This window comes from Cyprinus carpio, chromosome A7 (assembly GCF_018340385.1).
Source record: "Cyprinus carpio isolate SPL01 chromosome A7, ASM1834038v1, whole genome shotgun sequence".
Classification (NCBI taxonomy): domain Eukaryota; kingdom Metazoa; phylum Chordata; class Actinopteri; order Cypriniformes; family Cyprinidae; genus Cyprinus; species Cyprinus carpio.
In genome coordinates this window covers 23282676-23303675 of record NC_056578.1, presented here as the reverse complement: position 1 = coordinate 23303675, position 21000 = coordinate 23282676, and the positions used below count along the sequence as shown (strand labels likewise).

Below are 21000 nucleotides of genomic sequence, written 5' to 3'. Positions count from 1 at the left end.
GTGTCGCCATGGCAGATATCCCTCCGCGAGCGCTTGCGTCAGAACGAGCTCGTTCTCGAGTTAAATACTCTCAGTCGAGATCTCCCGCGCTGCAGTCTGTAAACCAACACTTCTCTTTGGCCAGAATTCGAAAGGAACATAATTAGATTGTTTATGACATACAGCACATATTGCTAGATTGTAAGACATTTTTTTTTCAGTTGTTAACATAAAATAATTTTGAAAATACCATTATGAAGTTGGATTATTGAGTATATTTACTTGCGTAAAAGTGAACAACATTTAAAGTCAAACTTTACGTCTGTTTTACATAACAGTGTGTCCGCAATTATCACCTTTGAAATATTGCTGATTGTAACTTTACGTACAATTAAAAGAAAAAATATATAAATTACATAATATTGTCATCCCTTATGGAATGAGATTGCCAACATCCTTACTCCAAAATATCAAAATCATACGTCTCTGGGAACTGAAAATGGCAATGCATGTGCAGTCTGGAAACACAGCATTCCTAGACCATTCAACAAAACATTTATGACAATAATTTAATTATATAGATATAAAATATAATTTTCCTCCTCTCTCATATTTTTCTCCATTAGCATACTCCGTGATGTTAAAGGAGTAATTCACTTCCAGAAGGAAATTTCTGTCATCATTTACTCACCCTCCACTTGTTTCAAACCTGTAAGTTTCTTTCTTCTGTTGAACACAAAAGAAGATGTGTTGTATCCGAGCAGCTGATGGCACCACTGACTTCCTTTTATTTTTCTACTATGAAGTTTGTTTCTTTCTCCCTCAAACAGGTTTTGTTGGAGTAGCCTATAAATATATACATAAATATCAATATATATATATATATATATATATATATATATATATATATATATATATATATATATATATATTAACATAAATATATATATAAATATTCCAAAATGTGACTTTTGGGTAGGCTATGACAATTTTGAGAAACAGACATGATATGGCATATTTATGTTAAAGTAGATTAGATAAATCATATTTTCTCAGAAAACATTCAACACATTCTCTATCACTGGTTGTATCACAGCTCACTGACTGGTATATTTCAAACCGGTGTTAGTTAATCAAACATTTAGATTTTTGATATATTTTATATTGCATGCATAAAATACAAAATATGAAAAAAATAAAATAAAAAAAGCCTGAGAAGATTGTGTCTATTTTTCATACACTTTTTGTGTCGGTTTCATGCAACAATGAACACATGTGCAGCGTAATCATATATAGCCTTATAAACAACATTTACCAATGTAATGAGGGTGTACCATATACAGTACTCCATAATAACAGCCTAATTCATAAATGTCATTCCAATTTATGATCATTTACACACAAGATGTAGAGGCAGAACTGATGGTTTTCCTCACTTGGCATGTGTCTGTACTGTGGCTCTGGCACCCTCTGCTGGTTGAGAGATGGTAATACATCAATACTGGCAGCTCCACAGAATAAATAAGGGTCACATTTATTAACACATCATATTTACTTCCTTTAACCACTCCCATCAATGCATGATTCGAACTAATTAACTAACTGACCAATAACTAGCAGTGGCAAATAAAACACATTATTTACAGGTGACCAGAGGCATTTTAATCATGGGGGTTTAACTATTTGAAAAATACTACAGTCAGTAGTGAAAATACTACCCCCTCAGATTCCCCAAGATTATTATTTTGTTTTAGGTAGTTATACAGCTTGCCCTGCCCAAAATGTATTTATGCTCTCATTCACAGCACTACATAACTACTCCAGTATCAGAAGGCTTAGAATTGTGATTACACTGATGCGCTGTGATTTGGCATGCATGCTTTTATTTATAACCTGATGTCTAACAAAATATCTTGTTTTAATTTGAGTAGAAAGAGATTTAATTATTCTTCAGACAGCTTGGGTGTCTGACAGGGGAACCATGACATTGGAAGCTATGAAAAAGCAAAATACAAGGCAGCTGCATGCAAAAGACTTCACATTTATATACATTTTTTGCAGCATTAAATGGTATGCTGCACTTCTAATTTCGATGTAGTCACATTTTACAGCAGGCTTATATTTACAGAAGCTATTTGAAGCATAGTCAGCCCAATCACATCTCGCTTTACATTCTTTCAGGTCAATGTACAGCTCAGTATTAAATATTATATTTGTTTGAAATGATCACTGGGCAAAACCAGGTTAAACTAGACGTTAATAGGTGGCACCTTGTCTCCATGTCAATCAAAGTCCAATCACCCCATGGTCCTGATTAACAGAAAGGCATTTTTATTTAAAAATTAAAGCTTATACCAATAATACAAGCCATGATATTGTAAACGTAGTCATGTTACATTCTATTTGGATTCAACAGCAGAGGAACAATACGAAAGCAATGAGGCAAACTGAATTTTCAAACCACATCTATTTCACTATAGATCAGGATTAAAATGAAAAGAAAACATTTCTTCTTTTTTGAGACTGAGGGGCCAGTGCCAAACATTTCAACCAAAATCACAGGACAATAAATAAGCATAAAATATCAAAACACAGATCAACGCGTGGTTTCTTGAAAATAAACTCTCGAAAATATTCTGAGTGAAATGAAGAAGCAAAAGGTCAAATACTCAGGTGGCATTGAAATATATGAGCAATTAAGACAGCCGAGGTACAAGCCTCTGCATTCACATTCATAAAATCAGTATTTCATCTTTGTGCTTGTTTTAGCTTTGTACAGTAGTGCATAAAGACATACTATGCTGGTAGTGAGTCGTTCATGATGATTACATTAGTATCCATTTAAACATAAAACAGCACACTCTCTTTTAAATATATTAAAATCACTGTTAGTTTGGCTCCAGATCGAATTTGTGTGTATAATATAATGATATACTTGTTTGCTGGTGCCTGTGTGTCTGTTACTCTTCTCTGGCAACACAGACGGGCCTGACAGATGGAGTGTTCTGTAGGAAGTGGGGTCCGACTGAGAGTGAGTGGGCAGTGAGCAGGGGGAGGGGTATGACTTCTCTAAACTGCTATATTGGCCCTTCTCTCAGTCTGAGAACTATAATATTGATTCAAATGATTCTTACATGAAATCGTTTTATTTGACCCTGATCGCGTTTGGTGCATGCATCAAAATATTAAATTTGTACACCCAATGAAAACAGGATTTATTTGTGTGATCACTGGTGATTAAGGCTACAAACAGCCTGCTTTACTCAGGTATTTTTTTTTTTGTAATAGAATTTCTTCTCTGTGGTTACATTCACTGACCTCAAACAGTATAGTTCTGAAAATGACAAGTTTGATGACTTTGGAAATGTTCAGCAAAGTTGTCCTGGCAGAAAACGTATAAAAACCAGTCAACGGCCATCAGGGTGACAAACAGCATGTAACAGACACACAGAGATTTGGTTCGACATTTCAAAAGTGATTTGGTTTTGAATACATTGAGGCGCTGTCCACAGCATTTGTGCCATTATAGTCATTACCTCAGAAAATACTTTTCTAGGCAGATAAACTTCTGGTTATGCCTCCACGCTTACACATAACATGTGAAAGTGAATGCTTTTACAGGCTGTACCTGTCCCACTGAAAGATTGTCAGTAAGCGATTCTGTCAAAACAAAGATTTTTGTGTTTTTAAAAGAAAAACACAGTGATAAGTCTAAAATGTTTTCTGTGGTAATTGACATAAATGCTGTAAACAGAGCTTGTGTTTACATTCCTTTAAAGGTAAAACCTGTTTTCTCACTCACTTGTGCCTCACAAGATCAGTTTTACACCAGTTTCTCATTAAGGGATAAAACTGTGCCCAAATATGATGTCTAAAACTGTTAGAATAAAACCAAGATGAAAGGTGGAGGAAAAAGTTTAGCTGTTTGGCTGGAAGCAAATCATAGATGTTCAACAGAGAAGCTACTTCCAGAGATGGATGATAATTTACTATACCATTGAAAAGTTTGGGGTTTGTAAAAGTTGTTTTTACAAAGAAATTAATACTTTTATTCAGCAAGGATGCATTAAATAAATCAAAAGTGACAGTACAGATTTTTACAGTGTTACAAAAGATTTCTATTTTGAATAAATGTTGTTCTTTTGAACTTTCTATTCACCAAAGATTCCGGGAAAAAATGTATCACAATTTTCACAACAATATCAAGCAGCGCAACACGTTTCAACATTTCTAATAATAATAATAAATGTTACTTTAGCACCAAATCAGCATATTAGAGTGATTTCTGAAGGATTGTCATCAATGGAATAAATTACATTTTCCTTTTTTCTGTATTTTTGATCAAATAAATGCAGCCTTGTTAAACATAAGAGACTTCTTTCAAAAACAAAAAACCCTTGTTAGACTTGACGACCCCAAACCTTTGATCGTTAGTGTGTATACTGTATAATAATAATAACTATAAAACTAAATTGAAATCTAGATTTTGATTTTAAATCTACAATTTTTTTTTTGGCAAATTATAAAGAACTTACAATTTACTGTAATTAATTATTTTACAATTATGTAATGAAGATTCAGTGTCAGCAAACAATGGCACAAAACACTAGACTAACATGCAATGTAAGAAAAGATAAACTGTTCAAAGCTAGGCTGGGTAAGTGAGATAACCGGTTTTACTGTGGGAATTCAGATTTTTCACTTTAAAAATATATAAATGCTGGTTTCTTACATGTACACAATTCCACATGTTGGTGTTAAAACTTGAGTTTTCAAAGTGTGTAAATATAGAATTAGGATTGTTCAGGTTTTGTGGTATGGACCAATCACTACAGTCTTTGGCAGTGTAACAACAGCACAAAAACAGACAAAACTCTTTCAATAAATAGGACGAATATGTCAGTTCAATAAAACAAATAATAATATTCACTTAGTACCAACTAAAACACGGAAGCAGTTCTGCAAGACTATAACAGCAGCGATTAAAGCATGTGGATGGAAGTCATTCTCATTTCTGGCAAACTATCATGAGGCCTTGAACTAACAACACTTACAAAAAAAGTACAATCTCTTGTGTAACAAAAGGTGTTTTCAAGCTTCTGTAAACTTCCTAATTTCAGCTCAGAGCTGCCTGGAAGGAAACATCATTTTGAGGACATACAGTATGACTAGCTCGAGAACAACTGGAGACAATTAGGGTGGTAGCAGTACTGCCTAAAACATTTCTAAGAAGAACTTGCATTGGTACTTCAAGCTGGATCACATGGGACCGTCGATTCGATTGAAGATGCTTATTCCAACAGCATCAGAAGCTTTTGCACATAATCACACACAGATGTCTGCTTGCAATTGAAACATTTCCTTGCTCATAATTAAAAAGAAGTTCAAAAAGTACTTGCTCATGCAAACTGCAAGTCTCAGCAAAGCTGTACGAGCTGCCGACTCGGGCAAATACTGATTATACATCTTAACTAATCAGATACGCAGACCCACATATAAACAATGTTAAATGTAACCAGAGTAAAACAAGCTCATAAAAAACAAAACAACAACAAAAAAAACATCACAACTATATATGTCCCATTGTCATTATTTTAGCTATTGATACAAGCTATGATTTACAAATTTAACATTAGTTGGATACAGTGTTTCGGCATTTTGATACATAAAACCTTGAGGTGCAGCATCAATGCTTTTTAGAGTCCAACTAAAATGCTTCACATGATATAGCGTCCGACAACACGCAAACCGAGAAGGCAAAGGTATGCTGAGGAAAAAATGTACATCATTCTGTACGGAGACCAGTCTCTGTCCCTCTCTCAGTCTTACCAAATGAGACGATGACAGGCTGTAACACCACACTGCCTTTAGCTCCGCCCGACAACATTTACACACAACCATAAAGACCCCAGTACGAACAGAAAGACACATATTAAGGCCATTTTGTATTAAATGTGGCAGGCTAACCTCTTCTAGAGACCGACCGACCACACATCCGGAGTTAAAGTCTGATAATCATCGAACACATAGTAAACATTACCTCTCTTTCTCCTTCTGTTTCTGTGATACTATCTCACACACACACACATGTACACGCACACTTTACAACAAATCTTATCTTAACACTGAGTTACAAATCCTGTAAAAATGTCTTAGCAGTAAAAGCGAAATTGCTGTATTTGTAGGCTCAGAAATTGAAGAGGTCCCTAAACCTAATGTTAAATTTACATCATCGATGGAGGCCTTGGTGTCTGCTTGTTATTGTGTTCATCATACCACTGCATATGAAGTATGCACGCATTCAAACATTGTCATATTTGAGCACGGATGGTCTGCTGAGCGTTATTACCGTATGTGGGCAGTACTTGTGTATGATACAACTTACCGCTACTGTATATGTCTGTTGTGTTACTGTTATGGCAATGAATAAAGAAAAAGTATATTTAATAACTGATTGGTCAATCGATGTGGGGTTTAGGTATTGGAGATTAGACTGAATCTAATATTGGGTCTGCTCCTAAAATGACATTCAGCCTAAACTTCTGTTGTGTTTGAAGACATGAGACTTTAGGTACTGAGGGTCAGTCCCAGCCCCATGTGTTCGGATGAAGGTCAACTGCTCTGTGAGGAGTGATGTGAAGGTTGTGCGCTCATGGAGGCTTTACTCTTCTGAGGTCTTCCGAAGCAGTCTTTCATACAGGCTGAGTACATGATGAACAAACTGATACTGCTCCGCTGTCTGGATCATGCCGCCTCTAAAAGCACAACAACAACAACAACAACAACAACATGAGGCCAACTGTTAATGTACTTAATAGCATCTAGCAGTCCAACTTCGCACTTAACAATAGCCTAATGGTCTTGCAAGGATTTTTCTCCATGACTTCAGGTTGGCCCGGACACCACTGAGGCCAAACAGCTAACATTTATTCTGCTGCTGTCTCAGTACTCAAACTGACTCTTGTGTTTAAAAGAATGTACAGTGTATATATACATATATATTTTACCTGTCCAAGCGTAGCTGGCTAGTGGTTTTCAGGATGTCAACCACCCCTTCGTTGTTCAGCTGCTGGCACAAGATGGAGGTAGCAATGAAACAGCCAGTGCGTCCAATCCCTGCACTGAGAGTAGAGAAATCACTGTTTGAATATATTAGCTTTATCTTTGTACTATGTCACTTTAACAGCTTTTTTGAAAAATGTGTGTTACCTGCAGTGGACAATGACAGGGCCACTGTTGAGCGGAGCCTGTTTCCTCGCTTCTTCCACTTCCTTAACCAACTCCAAAAGAGGCGGGGCCTTGTCTGGAGTTTTCTGATCTGGCCAGGATGTGTACCAGTACTGTCTGAGAGTGCGCTCCTCACCCTCACTCTACACACACAAACATCCACCAACATGTAAATGCACATTTGCAGTTCATTAAAGCTGTGTTCACACTCCAAAAATTTGACCACAATTTGGCCATATGAGACAAATTTGGCAAATCCCACAAGATTCCTCTGATCCTAGGCCAAAATCTGTAACTTTTGATAACTAGTTTGGCATTTTTGCTGACAGCGGATTGATGACTACTGCAATCTGATAAAATTCTGCATTGTGGCTTCTCCTATGACAACTGCTAAATCAAGAACCTTTAGGAAGACAGAAAAAACACAGCTTGCTCCACACACATCACCGTCATCAGATGTGTCATGGATTGATGATGTAAAAACTATGCCTATGCCTATTTTTAATGAGATTTAACAGCTTATACCTGGGATCGTGTTAGTACAGTCTGACAAGCAACAGTTGTAAAGCACTGTTGTATAGTGTGTACCCTGCTTAACACACATTTATACACAGGAGCGTTTCTAGCCTTTCATCAGTACTGGGGTACTGTTCAAATGAATTAAACTGAATCATGAACAATTTTGCATGAAAAATCATGAAAAAGATTTTGCAAACCCATTTGACTGATTAGATCAATAATGATTCATTCACAAACAGCTTGTTTTGATTCTAAACAACCCACAGAAAAGACACACGACATAAGGTAATCTCCACCATCAGTAATATTTTACTGGGGCTCGTGTCCCAGTGAAAAGGGTCTAGCCATGCTCTTGTGTATACACAGACCAAATGACGCCCATAGTAACATATATATACACATTGTTTGATATATCTCTTTAAGATATCTTACACAGATTTTGTGATTAACTACATTTTATGTGAAACACTGCATTGCTAAGAATATTTGTTGCCATGACATCCATGCCTCCAGAGGAAACAGTAGAAAACATACTTAGAAGCAAAAAAAATATTGCGCTCGACCTAGACTTCTCTCTTTCTGTCCCTCTCATCTTTCTTCTCTTTCACACAAACTTTTATGAGTTTAGACTCTTCCGTATATATTAGTCTTGTCTTTATTAGTTGTAATCTCTACATGAAAGAAACTTGAAAAGAGAAATTAGACTTGACAAGTAGAAATTACTTTTAAAAAGTGATGGCTTTTAAACACAGCATTCTCAGATTTCACCTTTTTTAGTCTCTAAATTCTACTTTAAAAGAGTATGCAAAATATGATACAGTCAGTCAGTGTTTTTCATGGGCTATAAACAAATTCAAAGTTGCTGCAATGTTGTAATGCCATATTAACCTGTAGGTGGCACTATCATCAAACTGCTAGGGTACCCTCAGGGCATGGTCACATGACACATGACATATCCCACATTTTGTGTAGACCAAGATAGAGCCTTCGATGCAACTTTTTTGATGTGTGTATATTCTACTCTTTTAGTTGGTCAAATTTAGCCAAATTTAATACTAATAATTAAAAAAAATACAATAAATGCCATGATGCTTGGCAACCAATTAAGTATATATTTAAAAAGTTAAATATAAGTTAAAAAGCATATAAAACAGAAAAAAATCAAATCAGTTATTTTTATTAAAACCTTTCGACATAAACAACCTAGATATAATCACATGATGCATCAAACTCAAGCCTGTTCCTCACAGTAAAAACGGCTCTTCTCTCTGTGTGTGAACACACACACACACACACACACACACACACACACTCAAACACAAAACAAACCTTCACAGTGAAAATCCTTAAACTGTAGTCATCTGCCTGGATGACCTGTTTGACAGTGATCTCGATACCTTCACAGATGACACTGTCCTCTGGCCAGTATTCTGTGCATTTCTGTGGGACACACACACAAATATGTTTTATTCGATTCATATTTTTTTATTCAGTCCAGCAAAGCCCATTTTAAACCATTTCTGTCAGGTCCATTAAGTCAAGAACACACAGACAATAAAAATAATTTAAGAATTTTTATTGAATAGATTGCAAACAAGTTGATGTTCCTGAATTGAAATTTGGCGGTATGGCTCTGTTCAGGGAGTCCTCTGACCTTTCATGAGCACCATGAAATAGCAGAGAGTCAGAGGACAGCAGCAGCAGCATTAGGGAACGCTCACACAGTTTAGGACTGTGGGAGCTAAAATATCCCCCCTGTGAACAGAGCAGGCAACATGACAAAGCAAATGCCACGTTATGCATAAGGAGGAGCTGGGGAGGTGGCGGGAAGCAGAAGCAAGCAGCAGCCTGTATGAGCAAACTGAATGTGTTTAAAATAGGGTGCCTTGTTTGAGCTTTGGCCATTGAGCAGCGAGGGGACAGTGTTGTTAGCAAATAGCATTAGCAGCATCTTGACTACCTGGCCTGCCAGAACTGACGCTGACGCTCAATTAAGACAAATCCTATTCATGATTCCTGAAAACTCACTAGAATTCACCTAAGTATTGCAAGGCAGGTAAAGAGTCAAAATCACCTCAATCACATCTTTACAAATTAGTAATATAAGTAATATAATATACTTATTTAAAAAATAAGTAATATAATACATACAAATTGGGAATATAATAAGTGATCTTATGTTCAGCCTGAGTTAGTGCTCAGTATCGAATAGTGACAGCACTACTGTAGGTCCTGGACAAGAACTATTTAGTGTTAATTCAAGTTTGCATAACCCTGATAATTAAAGAGAGAATACATAATAATAATTAAAATATCTCAAAGATGTTTAATTGCTTAGCATGAAACACTGATTCATCCCAATCATGTGATATGTGTGGATATATCCAGACCTCATTTTTTTCTTCAATGTTGGTGATCATGACAATAATGGGACAGCGCTCCTGCCAAACCATCTTCCAGAAATCCCCCACTGTGTTTACAGTTGGACCCTGTGTAGCGATGTATGCCTTTTCTTTCCCTCCATAGCCCTAAAGGAAAAAAGCAAATTTGAACAAAAAAAGAACCTTATATGGCTGATTAGAGAGCCTTAACTTTTCAGCCTTTTGCACTTCTACTTGATTAGAAATAGTGCATTCACCTGCTCACATAATATGGTTATTTTTCAAACATGATCTAGTCTCCCAAAATTAATAACTTGTGATCTCAGAATAAATCAGAAAAGCTACTGACATAAAAAAAAGCTTTACTCAGCTAAAAATGTAAAATAAATAAATAAATGTTAGGGTTTATACATTTATTACCTTAACTTAAAGGACAAATGACAGACTGTTACAGAAATATTGCAAGAATGAAACAATATTTAGACCATGCTAAATGATTAACAACTAAAGATTTGGTTGTTTCATCACAAACTAATTTGTTCAGTTTATTAAAAGTGAACACATCACAGCTTACATAGTTTATCAACAGTCAAAATAAGATTTTCATTTGATGCTAACACACACCCACCTTCAAATAATTAGCGTTGATGTAGGTGCTGAGAAAATCGCCTTCCTCTTTTGCTTGTAAGCAAACTCTGCTGTGTGTGTCTGCAATTTAGAGGTAAGATCTTACAAATACAAAGATATGGCAGCATCATCAGTAACAAACCTCATTAGCCATTTCCACATTTTACTATATACAGAGTATTATACACACTTGGTAGTATGGTTTTGTAGCGATTCTTCCTCACCACGCCAGGAAAATTATATTCTTTTGGGTCCACGAAGTTCATGGGTGTTTCCTGTTTCCACCAGATGCACAAGATAAGAAGTGGAATCATGTTACAATCACTGTTTTATAGAGTACACTGATGTTACTGAGAGTGATACTCACATAGAACTCGGCCTGCAGTGCAGCGTCGTCCAGTGCGCGCTTGTGCAGCTGCTCGGGGGTGAGCAGGTTGGATGCGTTCTGCAGGTATTCCTGTGTGCTCTGCTCTCTAGGGGACAGCAGCGCTCCATAGGGCTCTGTAGTACCAGGGGTGCACATGTCCAACGTCAGCGACACGTTAGAACCTCTCCTGAAAATGTCCCCAATGCAAAACAATGTGATTTCAGATGCATTTTCAAGTTCTTTATTAAAGCTTGTAAAATTAGTAAGAACAGGTCACATGTACTTTGACTACGTTTCTGTTTTACACACTTTAGAATATGACATCCTGAATAAATGAAAAGGGAATTCATCTGTATTTAAAATATTTAACAATCGCTTTTTAATGTTTAATTATGACTCAAGTGGTTAGCCTTTCCATCATCACCACTATATTTATAATCATAAAATCATCAAAATATTTCATCAAACTGTAACATAAAACAATGAAACAAACCCTCACCGCCACAAAAAAACATCCCAAAATCAAACAACAACAAATTATTTATAAGATGTAAATAAGAGCATTTTTTCACCTTTCCTGCAAGCCCACAGATTTGACAGTGAGAGTGGCAGGGTCAGCTTCGGTCTTCATGTCCATGAAGCAGTCAAACACGGGTGTCTCCGGAACAGCATCCAGCTCGTAGAAATCCTGTTTAGCATCTGTCCATTCTGAATATGTAAAGGAGGGCTGCCTGCTCATGGACTGACGACGGTCGTCAGGGAAGCAAGATGGGTTGCCAGGCACCAGGCTTTTAATGCAGAACAGCGTCTGTTGTGACAGCAAGTGGGGGGGGGGGGAGTTCAAGCTTTACACAAAGGAATGAGTGCATGCTCGTTTCAAATAAGCTGCGGCAACCCTTTGTACTGAGCACATGCTGTAATGAATTTTTACGGAAATCAAGTTATTGTATAAACAGGCTTATCTAAAGCTCTGAGTAACAAAAGGCGAAAACATTAAAAAACATACTCACTCCAGTACCAAGGATGACTACACCTAAGAAGAGTGTGGCTATGAGGGGAAACAAGCTTTCCACCCTCCATATCTCCATCTGCAGACGATCAACGACATATGATAGTGAATCCCTTTTAAATTCTCTTTCACATCAGAGTTTTTCATTCTGTTCTGACAGAGAAGCTATTTCAGCTCTAGCGCCATCACCTGTTGATCATAGGCATCACTGGTGGAGACAAGGTACTGAAGGAGATCCAAAACTTTATGTGCTGCTGGAAAAGCCCTGTATCCATTCAGCATGTAAAGGACCCACAAACCCTGAACACATTAACAATACACATTTATTATATCACACACAAACCCTTCAAAAGACAACAGTTGCTTACATATCAACAACTAGGAATGGCAACGAACTAGGAATGTCTCACAGATATGAGACATTGGATATGAATCACTAAATGTGTTTTGGTATTTTGCCACAAGTTTAATTTCAAATTAATAAATGATTATTGTTTTGCAATTACACTAACGTTCAAAAGTTTGGGATGGGCAAGTTTTTTTATTTTTATTGTTTTTGAGTTTTGTTAAGTGTCTCAAGCTTACCGAGGTTGCATTTATTTGATTAAAAAATGCAGAAAATATTGTGAAATATTATTCGAATTTAAAATAACTGTTTTATATTTTCATATATTTTAAAATGTTATCTATTCCAATGATGGCGAAGATTAATTTTCATCAGCCACTACTCCAGTCTACAGTGTCACATGATCTTTCAGAAATCATTCTTATATGCTGATTTGCTGTTAAGAAACAGTTTCCACAAATATTTTCGTGGAAATCATGATACATTTTTTTCAGGATTCTTTAATGATTAACAAGTTCAAATGAACAGCATTTATTTGAAACAGAAACCTTTTGTTACATTAAATAACTTTATTGTCACTTGATCAAGTTTATGCATCCTTGCTGAATAAAAGTATTAATTTCTTTCAAAAAAGATAAAGCGTTGACCCCGAACTTCTGAATGGTAGTTTATGTGTATATATAAGTCTTGCACAGCTGTTAGCTGGTTTGTCAGACAGGAAGGCAAGCGGTGCAGTTATTGACTATAGGTTCAATCACAGCAGACCCTGGAACAGACTGTTTTTTTCTATACTTACATGCACAAACTAGGGCTGTCAAATGATTAATCACGATTAATCACATCCAAAATAAAAGTTTTGTTTACATAATATATGTGTGTATACTGTGTATATTTATTATGTATATATAAATACACACACATGCATGTATATATTTAAGAAGAATATGTTATGTTTATATATTAAATATATTTATATATAATATAAAATATAAGAATATAAATATATAAATGTATATACATGTAAATATTTTCTAAATATATAATTTATGTGTGTGTATTTATATATACATAATAAATATACCCTGTACACATACATATATTATGTAAACAAAACTTTTATTTTGGATGTGATTAATCGTGATTAATCATTTGACAGCCCTAGCACAAACACATTCAGGCACAAAGACATATAAGCACACAGATTTTCAAACAAACCATAACAAGTGTTTTATTGTCCATTTACTTTACAAAAACCTTCATTATACATGTAAAACCTGCATGATTTAAAAAAAAAAAAACTAAAATAATTTAGCTACACAACAAAATTATCAACTGCATAAGTCTGCTTAAAACCGCTTAATAAGCTAAAAGCCAAAATTGCCACTTTTAGACAAAACCAGAACATAAGTGAAACACTCTCACACATACAGCCATGAAAATCAATTAATAGTTAATGGTGTGCACATCTGCATAAAGTGATATGTATGTGTTAAGGAGTTATTTGCTAATTATTTGAGAAATGTGCATAAACTCACTGTGAGTTGAGACAGTGTGTACAGCAGGAGGAAAGCACCAGCTGTAACACTTGCTTTCAATATTCTTTCCCATAGAGCAATCCCAACCCCTGGCAGGGGATCGTGGGTAAGTGGGGTGGCATCCTCCTGCTCTTTAGGTGCGTCCTCTCCAACAGGGGCTTCTGCCATACTGTATTAAAACGTCCTGTCTTTAAACAGCTGAAACAGACACAGAGAAAACCATGTTTTCTACTAGAGGCAGAAGATAATAAAATGGGTGTAAAAATATACAGCAAAAATAAAATGAACAGCTAATTTAGAGCAAACAGCAGCAATGCAGCTGAATGTAATCACAGAGTAGTACACTACAGCTTCTGCAGTACAGTCTCATAATTCATGGCATTGCTGTGGGAGGAATGACACATTTAGAGGTGGACTATGCAAATGAGACAGTGCTGCGGACATAACGCTAACACGGGGTGTTATGCCATTTACAGTGTGAACTGTGCTATAGCAGTCTTATCACAAGATCCATAATGATTAGCATTAAGAAAAGATTTGAGGTTTGAGCAGCAGTGAGTAATGTTATTCTAATTGCATTACATTCACCATCTAATTTTGCATGATTACTGTTTAGTCTACTGTTTTAACACATGTGAGTTGAAGTCGATGCCGAAATATTCCCACATCATTTGAGTTACTGCTGATCAAATTTTTATCACTTTCTTTCTTTTTTCACAGCAGAAATGCTTATGACACAATGTGTTTAATATTTAACCACTTCACTGTGCACTGACAGTGACTATCACTTTTCAAAAATTAAAGGTGTACAACATCACTGCTTTGTCAAAGTTAAAGATGAATTTCAACAGAATTCCAACTGAGATTCAACCATGAATAAACCAGTCAATATAATTTTGATAAATCCAAAGATTCATAAATCCATGACAACCATGTTCTGATTTTGATTCACATAAATATTTGTCCTAAAGTGACTATTTTAATTTAGAAAAGATTTAAAGGGTACAATTTAAAGAAACATTTTGAAACGTACCAATATTTTGATATAGGTAGCATGGTAACAATTCATATATATATATATATATATATATATATATATATATGTTTGTGTGTGTGGTGTGTGTGTGTGTGTGTGTGTGTGTGTGTGTGTGTGTGTGGAGTCAGACGAAAAAAGAAGGCTGTGTGTCACCTTTAGTGCAGAGTCAACATTCAATGCTGGAGTGGATCACTCTGATCAATACACCAGCTCCACACACACACACACACACACACACACACACACACACACACACACACACACACACACACGCACACGCACGCACACACATTTACAAGAAAAACAGTCACTTCAGCAACAAACACACCCATCCCCCTTTCTTTCACTCCTTTCTCTCTCTCTGACCCTCAACTCATCACTTCTCTTCTGTGCATTTCTCCTTTCCTCTCTTCTTTTCCCTATTCCTTTCTGCTTTCATCTTTCTTTATGTTGTTTACCCCTCTCTCTACATACCTCTGACCCTCATCTGCGAACGGTCTTCTTCCATCCATTTCACCTCTATCCATCTTAACCTCCCCCTTCTTTTACCTCTCTTCTGTGATGAATATTTTTAATTTATTTATTCCTGTGCTCTATTCATGCTGCAGCCGGATGCTCTTGAATTGTCAGAATGAGCTATAAAGAGAAGAGATCGCTCTGTTGAAGGATACACGCACACACACACACATACAAGTACACACCCTTCACAGATTGTCTTTCATCAAACCTAAGCATAATCATCTCATGCCACTTGCTCAATCAGCATTCAGTTCCCAGCCACAAACTGTATAACAGGGAAAGATGAAGAAAGAACAGCCTTTGCAGAAACCAAGAATGAAATGGGCCACAACAAAAAATATTTAAAAAGGGAAACTATGTTTTTAATTCTTAAATGATTTGACAACATTGGTGTCCTCTCTCTCCACAGAGAATTCAATAATCTCAGTAAAAGTGTTTTTAATAACAACGATAAGCCTGAATGTTTTCATTTATCCTCACATAATGATGTCTTCATTTTTTATAGACTAAAAACATCAGAATTTTAAATTACAACCTGTATTCATTTGTCAGTTATAACTACATTACCATTCAAAGTTTGGGGTCCGTTTGATTTTTTTTTTTTTTACTGACCGTAAACTTTTGAATGGCAGTGTGTGTATATATATATATATATATATATATATATATATATATAAAATTGAACTTAATATTTAATTAACTGAATTAAACTATGCTTAATTTGTTCGTAAAGAAACTTTTCATTTTCAGAAATGTAAAACATCAGATTTTAAAATTATAACTTCACTTCCTTTCTTACTGAACTATATGAACAATAATTAACTTAATATTGAAATTAATATATCTTTATTACTATTATTTATAATTGATTTATTATATTTAAATATATTATAAACTTATCTTAATTATTAAAACTTAATTTTTAAGATAAACTTAAAGCACTCTTGTGCTAATGTTGTGTGTATACAATAAAAACTCACAAATGCATGGATTTCATAAACCACACCACAATCCAAAGTATTCTCTTTGTGAGAAAGAAAGAACAGACATACTTCATAAAGAAACAATAAAGGACTTACTGTATAAAAAAAGCAAAGTTAGGCTCACATGACAGTGACAAACTCCTCTGTCAGGACCTAAAACAAACTAGGAGTAGTGAGAAGAAAAATTAGAAAAATAGAAACTATTTGCATTGCATTAAAATGTCAATATATAGAGCAGTAGATGATCATTCTTACTCATGCAGCTCTGTACGGAGCGCTACAGATGGTGATACAAGCAGAGGACACTGCGTGCCAAGTCAACCAACAGGAGTCACTGAGCAGTATCGAATAAATAGCCCTTCATGAGTGTCTATCACAGAAAAATGACAGGTGGTCAAAATATAGCAGGAGATATGATGAATCCAAGCAAGACATCCAGGAATTAAATGCAGTATAAGCAACAGGCGAGACAAAAGACCAACAAACAAGGAAGAACTTAAGGTCTGTGTGGAACGTATCTAAAACACGATCACACATTCAGTCCTCTCCTCTACAATCAGTAAACAATAGCTGCAGAGGTCTGGTCTGGCGATGACGTGATCTCCATTGGCATGGGGGTAACCATGGAAACAAATACACTCAGCAGCAAACGGTTTATATAGAACCACAATCAACACCCCCTCCACACACACACACACACACAGACACACACACACACAGTTATACACACTCTAACACCCACACACACAGACACGCAAAGGGATAATGCAGCAGACACAATCTATAGTGGAATAAAAAGGAGAAATACAGTTCCCATCTGGCTCCGGCAACATTTAAAGACATTTCCTGCCTTTTGTGTTTGAAACAAATATGAAATCTGTTTCTTTTTTCAGTTTCCACTGAGATGCAAATTCATTGTACTGAGCTCTTTTAATCTATAGCTAGCCAACCCAAAACTATACACACAAACACACATTAACAGCATAAACTAAACAGACATATTCCACGGCCTCCGCATTTTAAAATTAAGCAGACTCTACGTCCTACACACTATTGCTGAACTATAGTCTGAGATTAAAACAAAGTTAATATGTCAGCAACGCTTTTAACAACAACAATGGATGGCATTAACTGTTGGCAGTTCAACATGGCCTTATTTTTATTTTGGACACATTAGAAGTCTTTATCCATAAAGGAAGCATTTTTTCCACAGCAATGAATTAGCTAATGGGAATACAGATTTTTCCATGTAAATTGTTTTGATTAAAGAGAACAGCATGAGAGAGTGCAAGAGAGAGAGAGAGAGAGAGAGAGAGAGAGAGAGAGAGATTGCCTGCTTAATAGCAGCCCTACACTATAAGGCCGGTGTTTCAATGTGCTTGCTCGTATGAGAGGATTACGCTTTATGCTGGATGAGTTAAATCAGTGTGCTTTTGTTCTGCAGACTGGGCCCAGTATTGCGCTCCACCTTTGATTTCCAAGAATGAAGGCATGGTTTTCAAAAGAACCCACCTCTCTGTCTCGTTCTCCACCTCTGAAACACATAGCTGATATGATTATTTGGTTGTATACATTTCAGAGAAAGAAATGACAAACACAGGGCCACAGACGGGAGAGAAAGAATGAGAGAGAACGAGAGAGACTGAAATCATGGCCAGAGGATTATTTGGACCAGTCTCCCTCCCCATCTAATAGCCAGACAGATAGAGTCTCATTGGCTTAATACATTGACTAAAAGCAAACAACCCTTTCTAAAAAAACAATTCCTGCACTAACAGTCATTACATTGACCCAAAGTCTGAATTATTCAATCGAAAGCTCAAAAAAAATAAGAAAAGCTGAAAATATAATAGTCTGACTGCATAGAGCCCCCACATATCACAGAGTCAAGCAATCAGATAGACACACACACACACACACACACACACACACACAGGATGGCAGCCTATCTGGAGAATATCAGGCACATAGCAGAATGAGATACTCTACACTTGTTGAATGCCATTTAAGGATCACAAATGCGTCCCTCTATCTCCCAAAAACCCATCCAATTGGTTATGTAAAATTATCCTCCTATATAACATACTGATAAAGTACATCAGTTATTCGTCATCATAAACAAAAAGACCATTTACTTCGATGGATCCAAAGACCGCCAAATGTTTTCTCATGATAGCTAGAATGACACATCCCAAAGGTGAGGTAGTTTTTAAGAACGAAACAGCCAGTATAAATATGCGTACAGGCTCCATACTGAAAGACCTCGCTCATTGACTCGCTTCGCCTCTTCATTGAGAACAACACTCCAGCATCCTAAAAACATGACGCGCGCTTCCACAGCATGAGATGGACACTGAATAATAATGCGAACCGCACCGTATACGGCGAAATACGGATGCGCTCTTACCTCTCAGATGGGTGAAAGCTGTGGAAATGAGCGCGGAGATTCGCGCAGCATCATTAATATTCACATCACAGCGCTCTCGGAGACGCGCGCGGAGGAAGAGCAGGCAGCGGGAGACGCTGCAGTCGCTGCAGAGCCGAACAGCGGCCCTCCATAAGAGCCCGCCTCTCTGTACTGACAATCACAATAATGAGGAGGGTCTGAGTGCGTGCGTGCGTGAGCGCGCTCGTGTCTCAATATGCTCTGACTCTCTCTACCGAGAAGCCTATATTTTTGTTTCGTGAGATCCCCTTTGTGCGGTTTTCAATAGGTGTTGACGTGTGAGGTATTGTCTTCCGCGAGGCGGATGGTGCGATTCTTCGCTTCAGGTGGCAGCTAGAGGTGTAACCTAGGCAACGTATCTCAGAGTAGAATGGGGTGGAGGGATGCACTTTAGTGCCCTCTTCTCTATTCAGTCCCCTCGGCGCTCGCAGCAACTGCGTCATTTTCTAAAGCAAATGAAAGCACATGAAAACGTACTGGATGTTTTGCGCAAGAGGGTCTGTCACATTTTAGTGAATCTGACGTGAGAATTTGTTTTCATTCACATTCCAATTCCAATTTTTCTTTCTTTCTTTCTTTCATTCTTTCTTTCTTTCTTACATTTTTCAGTTTTAAAACCCCACAGACTATTTATTCTACAAGTAACTGCTTCCATCTAGTGGTGCTTTTCTGTAGTCTGCATTGATGACCACGTCAGCAGCGCCACCTGTGGTCATCATACGCAAACGCAGCATGAGTTTTGGAGGCCTTGGGTTACAATTTTGGAAACTCTTTGATTGTGAGACTCTAAAGTCCTATTAGCATCTATATGTATCTATATCTATATGTGCATGTATGGAAACTATTTGTGTTGCTTAGTCGGTATTTCTCTAAAGAGGTTGGTGTGGTTGCTGCTGCCGTTGTAGTGATGGAAGCTGGTATGGCTGCTGCTGTGAGCTGCTGGTTGTGGCTAGTATGGCTTCTGTTTCTGTGGGAGGGGTGGCATAGATACTGTCCTGACGGAACCTAACTTTAGACCAGCCTTAAATTTATACACATATATTCTACTTCAAACACCTTAGGAAAGCAAGCATCCTCTGTTTCCAAGAACTGCTTCACTGTTTCCCCTAAATGGCATCTAAAACTTTTCCAAATAATACCTAAATATATCTCCAAACACACACTGTTATGTACTTTTTGCTGATGCTTGAACATGTCTCTAACCCTCCCTTACCTCGTCCCCCACTATGAGTCCTCAAATTTTGCATTGTGCTATTACTTATATAGATTTATTTCTAAAAACTACATGTACATTGAATGAAGGACTTGAATGGAGACTAGTTTAAGCACTACAAATTGGCACCCATATTTTGCAAAGGAAGTTACAGTTTAGAAAAGTGTTTAGTGCTGCGATTGGTGCGGTAAAAGAAAAAAAAAGCTTCTATTGTGAGCGGGGAGATAAGAGTTTCACTGTTTCATCCAACAGAGATCTGTATATGACCACTTCCTGTTTAATCATTGCATTTGCCCTACTCTTTCTTGCTTTCTGTTACACAGGAGACTGCATAGTTCACTGAAGAGGACTGAGACCCCCCTAAAAAAGAAAAACTGTTGCAACACAGAGAACAGTGAAACACAAAGCAGAGAAACCGTGCCCACAAGCATTCACAAAGAAACACTGTTATGGGGCTGATGCACCAAATCATCAAGACTGCTGCTGAACTCTTCAGCTGAAACAAAAAGAAACTTACAGTTGTGGAAAAAAGCTGAACGCTTGATTATCTGGATTTCTGCATAAATAGCTCCTAATGTGATCTGACACTTAGAAGGGTCTTTGGATCAATATGTTACAAAGCTTTCTTTTTGAATTGCTCTACAAATCATGGTTGATGACACTGACACTAATAACCCTGCGTGGGCTATTCAAAGACCCAGTGACTGTTAATACTACTATAGTATGTCCTTGAAACAGCTGTATTGTAAGACTGAATGACACCTCAAAATGACTGGAGTTGCATGGAAATGTAATCTTTCAATCTAGTGCTTA

The 21000-nt window shown here is 36.8% G+C and overlaps 1 protein-coding gene across 3 annotated transcripts; it reads right to left on the bottom strand.

Annotated features, from left to right (window-relative positions):
- Nucleotides 1–4859: 4859 nt before the first annotated feature.
- Nucleotides 4860–19327, bottom strand: LOC109105154 (tyrosine-protein phosphatase non-receptor type 5-like). 3 transcript variants are annotated; one of them, XM_042760478.1, is made up of 15 exons: nucleotides 18936–19326; nucleotides 16784–16898; nucleotides 16625–16691; nucleotides 13991–14188; nucleotides 12299–12409; nucleotides 12111–12188; nucleotides 11673–11908; nucleotides 11101–11287; nucleotides 10924–11008; nucleotides 10735–10814; nucleotides 10116–10253; nucleotides 9055–9165; nucleotides 7189–7349; nucleotides 6987–7100; nucleotides 4860–6734 (listed from the first exon to the last, which is right to left on the bottom strand). In XM_042760478.1, exons 4-15 carry the CDS (start codon nucleotides 14156–14158, stop codon nucleotides 6641–6643), a joined length of 1563 nt encoding a protein of 520 aa, XP_042616412.1. In that variant the 5' UTR covers nucleotides 14159–14188; nucleotides 16625–16691; nucleotides 16784–16898; nucleotides 18936–19326; the 3' UTR covers nucleotides 4860–6640. The 3 variants fall into 3 exon arrangements, with proteins under 3 accessions (XP_042616412.1, XP_042616413.1, XP_042616414.1); XM_042760479.1 differs by lacking the exon at nucleotides 18936–19326 and having other exon boundaries at nucleotides 16784–18627; XM_042760480.1 differs by lacking the exons at nucleotides 16625–16691; nucleotides 16784–16898 and having other exon boundaries at nucleotides 18936–19327.
- Between the last annotated feature and the right edge of the window lie 1673 nt (nucleotides 19328–21000).

Bases quoted from the DNA above. Each gene is read 5' to 3' on its own strand.
- LOC109105154 (XM_042760480.1), bottom strand. From the start codon at position 14,158: ATGGCAGAAGCCCCTGTTGGAGAGGACGCACCTAAAGAGCAGGAGGAT. The intron at 10,815-10,923 runs GTGTGTATAATA...TCTAAATTGCAG, and splicing joins CTACAAAACCATACTACCAA to ACACACACAGCAGAGTTTGC. The intron at 10,254-10,734 runs GTGGGTGTGTGT...TTTTTCCTTTAG, and splicing joins TCAACGCTAATTATTTGAAG to GGCTATGGAGGGAAAGAAAA.